The 8,304-nt window shown below is 36.6% G+C and overlaps 1 protein-coding gene across 1 annotated transcript in view; it reads right to left on the reverse strand.

Annotated features, from left to right (window-relative positions):
* The window catches only part of CNOT6L (CCR4-NOT transcription complex, subunit 6-like), a 101,772-nt gene that overhangs the window by 38,368 nt on the left and 55,100 nt on the right, over window positions 1–8,304 (reverse strand). Inside the window, exon 5 of the mRNA XM_011927236.1 lies at window positions 1,649–1,738. Within this exon, the coding sequence (XP_011782626.1) occupies window positions 1,649–1,738 (90 nt within the window). The remainder of the gene's footprint in view (window positions 1–1,648; window positions 1,739–8,304) is intronic.

The raw sequence follows: 8,304 nt of genomic DNA on the forward strand, positions 1-8,304 counted from the left end.
TTAAGACAGAGTCTCGCTCTGTCACCCAGGCTGGAGTGCAGTGGCGCGATCTCGGCTCACTGCAACCTTCACCTCCCAGGTTCAAGCGATTCTCCTGCCTCAGCCTCCCGAGTGGCTGGGACTATGGGCACATAACCACGCCCGGCTGCTTTTTTGTATTTTTAGTAGAGATGGGGTTTCACCATGTAAGGCAGAATGGTCTCGATCTCCTGACCTTGTGATCCGCCCACCTTGGCCTCCCAAAGTGCTGGGATTACAGACGTAAGCCACCACGCCCGGCCGAGATATTTAATTTTAAAGTAAGTTAGAAACAGCATACGTATGCTATGTATACAGCTTAATTAAATTGCCACATATTCCTAATTATTTACTAAGAAGGCTTCTATAATAAATTTGCTCATTTCTACTGATCAACTTTTAGTCTTTTTAGCCATAAACTTTTCAGATAATATTAATTTAGTTTTACCATATATTATAAACCTTACTTTATGTGAAGGAGTGGGGAAGAAGGGTGTCTTATGATGAAGAGAATTTTAAAAGAATATAGCGAACATGTGATGTTTGCCACTATGCTGGAACTTACGATTTCTCTAGCTGTTTCAGAATTCTGTATTTTATAGAAAAACATCATGCTAAGAAAAATATTTGTATATAGTAGTATCTCCATACTTTTACCCATATTTTCAGAGCTTAAGCAAAAACAAAAACAGAAACAAAAATAGTTTTAAATCAAATACCTAATAGTCTTCTTTTTTTGTTTTTTGTTTTTAATATATATATATTTTGAGACAGAGTCTCGCTCTGTCACCAAGGCTGGAGTGCAGTAGCATGATCTCAGCTCACTGCAGCCTCTGCTTCCCAGGTTCAAGCGATTCTCCTGTCTCAGCCTCCGGAGTAGCTTGAATTACAGGTACACACCACCACGCCTGGCTAATTTTTGTATTTTTAGTAGAGACGTTTCACCATGGTTTCACCATGTTGGCCAGGTTGGTCTCCAACTCCTGACCTCAGGTGATCCGCCTTCCTTGGCCACACAAAGTGCTGGGATTACAGGTGTGAGCCACCACGTCCAGCCTGGTCTTCTTACAGAAGAAAATTTCCATTTGGAATACAAAGACTTTAAATTGTATTTAAATAAACCTGGTGTTCTTAATTTAAAACCTGGTTGCAAAATTTCCACAAATGTGTGGTGAATCAAACTAGTCATTTCATTCATTAAAAATGTGTAAAATGTGTGGGTTCCAAGTAATTTGCATCAAACTCAAACAACTAATAACTGTGTATTTTTGTGATTAAGAGCAAGATAATCTTAGATTCACAGCTCTGGCACTGATTAGCTATGTATAAATACATTACTTTAGTCTCTGAATCGCAAAATTTGCATCTCTAAACTGTGAATTAAAGTTCCTATGTCCTAGGTTCTTAAACAAAATAATGCAACTAATCTAACATATTGCTTGGTAAATAGGAAACATTCAGTATATGAAAAGAAGAATGTTCCACTAACATAGGATACACAATGGAAGGAACTCCAAACCCACAAGCAATTATAAAAAAACAGTCAGATGCTCTTGAGCAACATATGGATATATTAGCTGGTTAAGAGTATCTGTAGAATTTATTTTACAGCTCTGTCACTAACAGTTACCTGCGAGATTGTCAAGCATGAAGTTCAGTAGCTTTCGGGTTCCATCTGGGTCCTGGTATAAGTTGAGAATATCCTGTGATAAAGGATTGCCTAAAGCAGAAGACAAAAATAAAACCTGTAAAACATAACTGCAAGGCAAGACAGAAATGTATACTACAAAATAAAATACTAATTTCTTAAATTGAATTCTACTGTATTTAATCTATTACATACATTTTAAAAATACATGTGTAAATAAATATTCTCTTTAAAACAGTCACAAAGAAAAACTTCAAAATCTTTAAACTCTAAAATTTGGGCTTGTCCAAAACATACATACACATATACATAAAAGCATATATATTAATCTTAGTCAGTTCTGAAGTAATATCCCAACCTGGCACCTTGAAGTAATCCTATAGGTTCTACGTTAATCTTCAAAAACCTGCATTTATCTTTTAAGACCACAGACAAACTCAAAGACAGCCCTATGGAAGAAAGAATGAGTGATATCTTAAAGAAGAACGGGTCTTTCTTAGAATATTTATATCACATATAGGAAAAACAAATATATTTCAAGAAGAAAATGTGTTACCAAGATATGTTAGTGACATATGACAAGAAAACAATTTTGTTATAATAGTAATTAGGAACGTGTGAGTACCAAGAGTACAGATTTATCATATATCAAAGAACACACTATTGGTAACAGAATAGTCCCTTAAGAAATAAAGGAGGTATTCATTAAGACAAGCAAGAAACAACAGTCTAGCATTCAAATTTGAAAAAATAAAAACCACAGAACTTCCAAAATTGAAGGTTCTGTTAAATAACAAATCAACCAAATATTCAACGCAACACATACCCACCAGCACAGCTACAAATTTTTTTGAGACAGTCTCACTCTGTTGCCCAGGCTGGAGTGCACTGGCACAATCTGGGCTCACTGCAACCTCCAGCTTCCAGGTTCAAGGGATTCTCAAGCCTCAGCCTCCCAGGCAGCTGGCGACTACAAGCGCCCACCATCACGTCCACTAATTTTTGTATTTTAGTAGAGACAGGGTTTCATCATGTTGGCCAGGCTGCTCTTGAATTCCTGGCCTCAACTGATCCGCCAGCCTTGGCCTCCCAAAGAGCTGGGATTACAGGTATGAGCCACTGTGTCTGGCCTAAACAACTTTTTTAATGAACAACCAAATGTTACAAAGAATGCAGAATACCTTGAACTCGTCTACTTCAATTCAATTACTGGTAAACGGTATGAATACTTTGGAAGTCTGGTTGGTAGTTCCTAATTGACTTGCAAGTGGGAAAAGGGAACTTCCTAGGGTGATGGAAATACTTCACATCTTGATTTAGGTGCTGGCTATTAAGGTGTACACCTTTGTCAAAATTAGTGAAGCTGGATTTTAAATATGTGGATATTTTACTGAATGTAATTATAACTCCAAGTACTCTTGAGGAATGAGTTAGGCAGTAGATCAGACACAGCTGAAAAGAAAATCAGTCATTAAGAAAAACAGATTCAAAGAACATTATTCAAAATGTATCACTAAGAGTCACAAAGATAGAAAACATAAGACAGTAAAAGATATGGAAGTTAGAGTAAGACATGAAATTGGAGTTCTAGAAAGAAGAACAAGACTTAAGTTCTGATCCAACATATAAAGATTTTAAAAGCTGTCACTCCTGTCCTCACAATTGAGGTTATAGGACAAACTGCTGTCCCAAACACAAAAAAGCAAATACAGAGAATCACAACTTACTGGCAGCAGAAGTCCACAGCTAGAACTAGAACACTTTAAACTGTAACTGACAAATTGCTGGAGGCTCCATGTAGATTAGCTTGAGAGTTAAAAACTCCAGCCTAGTCTTAGGGCATTCCCACACTTTCCTAAATTTTACTTCCAGGAGTCTTACCAGGCTCTCACTATAAAGACTGGAGAAAAATCTCATTCTTCCAAAAGGGGACAGGAGAAAGTAATGTTCTCCTTAATAAGTACTACATTCAAAGGAAACTATTTTACCAGAATCTAAGTTTTCCCAAAGCTTAACAGACCAAGAGTAAGACAAATGCCCTCTCTAGCCTTTGACATCAAGTAAGAAAATAGTTAACTCTGGCTCACTAAGGCAGACCCAATTACAGGACTATACGGCACTTTCTCTCTCTCCACACCTTACCACTGCATCAACACCTGCAGCAAACAATAAACAGTTAACTCCTAGCCAGAAAGAGAGATTACAGAGAGAAGTAAGAAAAGGCAGTATCTGAAGAGGAAAGGCTGCAAATTTTCAAAAACCAGTTTTTTAAATAAATGAACTGATATAAGATGCACAATATATACACAGAAGTTTATGAAAGGATTTCATTTAAAAATAGATTATCGTGCAAACTAGAAAATGACAAACAGAAGACTTTAAAACGAGATGGGCTGTGGCTGGGCGCAGTGGTGCACGCCTGTAATCCCAGCACTTTGGGAGGCTGAGGCAGGCAGATCATGAGGTCAGGAGATCGAAACCATCCTGGCTAACACGGTGAAACCCCATCTCTACTAAAAACACAAAAAATTAGCCGGGCATGGTGGCAGGCGCCTGTAGTCCCAGCTACTTAGGAGGCTGAGGCAGGAGAATGGTGTGAACCCAGGAGGCAGAGCTTGCAGTAAGCTGAGATTGCGTCACTGCACTCCAGCCTGGGCGACAAAGCAAGATTCCACCTCAAAAAAAGAAAACAAAAAACAAAAAACAAAAACAACGAGATTTGTTGAAAGAACCAATCATATCAAAAGAACAAACAGGAGAATGACAAGTGTCAACAGCGATTACAGGAGCTAGAATACAATAAAATAATATCTCCAAAGAGTTACACGAATTGTAATTGAGACTTCAAACACTCCTATGGTTACTGACAGAAAAAAGCACACAAAAAAATTAGTAAGGATGAAGAACAGAACACTATCAACCAACTTGGCCTATTATTTACATAATACTCCACTCACAAACCGAAAATAAGCATTCTTTCCAAGTGCACATGAACATTCACCAAGTGAGATCATATTCTGGGCCAGAAAACAAACTGTAACAGATTAAAAAGGAAATAAAATCATACAAAACATACAATCATGGTCGAACAAAATAAAACTAGATACCAATAGACAAATACTCAGAAAGCGCCCAAATATTCTGAAATTAAACATCAGACTTCTAAATAATCCATGAGCCAAAAAGGATGTCACAAAGAGATTTTTTAAATGTTTTAATTGGTCTGGGCATGGTGGTTCACACCTGTAATCCCAGTGCTTTGGGAGGCCAAAGTGGGAGAACTCCATGAGACCAAGAGTTCAAGACCAGCCTGGGCAACATGGTGAGACCCCATCTCTACAAACAAAAAAATTTATTTAACTGGGCATGGTGGTGTGCACCTATAGTCTCAGCTACTCACGAGGCTGAACAGGATTGCTTGGGTGCAGGAGTTAGAGGCTACAGTGAGCTATGATAAGAACACTGCACTCTAGCCTGGGTGACAGACTGAGACCCAGTCTCAAAAAATAAAAGTATAATTAAATGTTTTGAGTTAAAATGAAAATATGACATTATCAACATTTGTAGGATATGGAAAAATCATTTTTTAGAGGGAAACTTACAGCTTGAAATGCTGATATTAGAAACAAAAGGTTCTAAATTCAATGGTAAGAACAAATGAAACCCAAAGCAAGCAGAAGAAACTAAGAGCAGAAATCAATAAAAATTTTTTAAAATATTGCCAAATTCAAAAGGTGGCACACCCTAAAAAAGAGCCAATAAAATTGATAAAATTCTCTTTGACAGAATGAAAAGACACAAATTATAAATATTAACAACGAAGGGACAGCCATAAAGACAGTAAAACGAAAGGAAATTTTTTTTTTTAATGAGATGGAGTCTCGCTCTGTCTCCCAGACTGGAGTGCAGTGGCGTAATCTAGGCTCACTGCAAGCTCTGCCTCCTGAGTTCATGCCATCCTCCTGCCTCAGTCTCCTGAGTGGCTGGGACTACAGGTGCCCACCACCATGCCTGGCTAACTTTTTTTTTTATTTTTATATTTTTAGTAGAGACAGGGTTTCATCGTGTTAGCCAGGATGGTCTCAATCTCCTGACCTTGTGATCCACCCACCTTGGCCTTCCAAAGTGCTGGGATTATAGGCATGAGCCACTACACCCAGCCAGAAGGAAATATTATTTATCCTGAAAGGATATCTACCAGAAACCTACAGTTAATATTAATGGTGAAAGATAATGCATTCCCCCTAAAATCAAGAACAAGGTTAAGGATATGCACCATTGTCACTTCTAGTCAATATAGTACTAGAGGTCCTAGCCAATGTGATAAAGCAAGAAAAATGAAATTAAAAATATGTATCAGAAAGGAAGAAATGAAACTGTGTTCACAGATCAAGAGTTGGTAAAAAGCTCCAAGAAAAAGTAAATTTACAAACTTCACAAGAGACAAGGCCAATACAACTAAAAATCAATTGTATTTAATTCTATACAATGAATAACTGAAAATTTAAAAAGCAGTACCATTTGCAATAGCATAAAAAATCAAGTAAGTAGATATAAATCTAGCAAAATATTTACAAGATCTATACCCTGAAAACTGCAAAACTTTATAAGAAAATAAAGCAAAGATCTGTGTAAATGAAGAGCTATACTGGAATGAAAGATTCAATATTAAGTCTCAAGATTAAGGTATTGATTATCCGCAAACTGATCTGTATATTCAACATAATCCCCTGACAAATTCCAGCACGATATTTTGTACAAATCATAAGTTCATTCTAAAACGTATATGAAAATGCAAAGCATCTGCAAATGTCAATGCAACTTTGAAAACTATGAACAAAGTTTGGAAACTCATAATCCCTGTATCATAGCTGATCATAGAGCTACAATTAAACATTTTGGTATTAGCATAGAACAATGGGATAGAATAGTGTGTTTAGCAGTAGATCCACACATATTTGGACAACTTAATTTTGACAAAGTTGCAAGGAAAATTCCCTGTAGAAAGTATAATCTTTTCAACAAATAATACTACAATAACTAGATATGTATATGCAAAAGAATAAACTTTGTGCCATACATAAAAATTAAAACAAACCATCAACCTAAAGGTAAAATCCAAAACGGTAAAATTTCAAAAAAGCACATTTTCCTTCATTTCTACTGTTAAGCAATATTCCATTATATGGATGTGCCACAGGTTTTATCACACAACATGAATGAACCTCAAACACATTATGCTAAACCAAAGAATCCAGACTTAAAAGGCGACATACTGTATGTTCCAATATATGACATTCTGGAAAAGCAGTTGTCAAGGGCTGAGAGAAGAAGGCATTGACTTCAGTAGGCATAAATGAATTTTGGAGAGTGATGGAACTGTTCTTGACTGTGGTGCTGGTTATGCAACTACATGTCTGTCAACATTCACTGAACTATACACCAATTCTTACCAAAGAGGTAAGAATTTCACTATATATAAATAGCAGGTCAATTTTTAAAGTTACTTTAAAATTAATCTTTTAAAAAATATATTCAAGGCACTATCTCAAGAATAAACACAAGAGTCTAGAAACAGAATAGAGCAATTTCAAACAAAGAGAAAGTAAACAGAAGGAAAAATATGGAAAAAAAACCCTACTTTTAGAAGGGCGAGGAAGCAGAAAAAAATTACACACAGTGGAATCAAAAGGTAGGACAGCAATAACAAAAATATCAATAATTTTATGTAAGGCAACTGGTCTGAACCCACATTAAAAACAAAGAGTAGAATGCCTCCTCAAGAAAGTCAAGAAAGATATGATAACCCATATTAAAAATACTTAGACCAAAACAATAATGTAATACTTCATATCAAAACAGTGTATGCAACAAAAAAGTAGCCAAACAGGCAAAGCTGTAGCCTTAAATGCTTGTATTTGAAAGTATAATCCAGTATAGGTACACATTTATCTCAACTTCCAGAACCAAACAATGCATAGTTGCCACCAACATATACTGAAGCATTCCCTTTAAAACTGGAAACAACAGAAGTATGCCCAGTATTAATGCTTCTACTCAACATCATATGAATTATCCTAGAGTCAGTGCATCAAAATAAGAAAAAAGAAATTAAATATGTAAGAATTGGAAAAGAAAAAAAACCAACAAAGCATTATTTCAGATGAAATGATTACTGAATGTAAAACTCCAAAAAATTTGCAGGTAAGTTTTTAGAAGAATGAGATTTTAGCCAAGAAGGCTTACTATAAGATTAATTTTAAAACAAATAAAAAACCAATTGTATTTCTATGTCCAACAGCAAATAGGAAATGGGCAAGAAAAGAAAAAAAGAGAAAGAAAAACCTTAAAAAATAAAACAGTTGGCCAGGTACGGTGGCTCATACCTGTAATCCCAGCACTTTGGGAGGCAAAGGAGGGTGGATCACTTGACGTCAGGAATTTGAGACCAGTCTGGCCAACGTGGTGAAACCCTGTCTCTACTAAAAACACAAAAATTACCTGGGTGTAGTGGCAGGAGCCTATAATCCCAGGTACTCAGGAAGCTGAGGCGGGAGAATCGTTTGAACCCGGGAGGCAGTGGTTGCAGTGAGCCAAGATTGCGCCACTGCACTCCAGCCTGGGTAACAGAGTGAAAC

Source organism: Colobus angolensis, unplaced genomic scaffold, assembly GCF_000951035.1.
Source record: "Colobus angolensis palliatus isolate OR3802 unplaced genomic scaffold, Cang.pa_1.0 Scaffold70, whole genome shotgun sequence".
NCBI lineage: Eukaryota > Metazoa > Chordata > Mammalia > Primates > Cercopithecidae > Colobus > Colobus angolensis.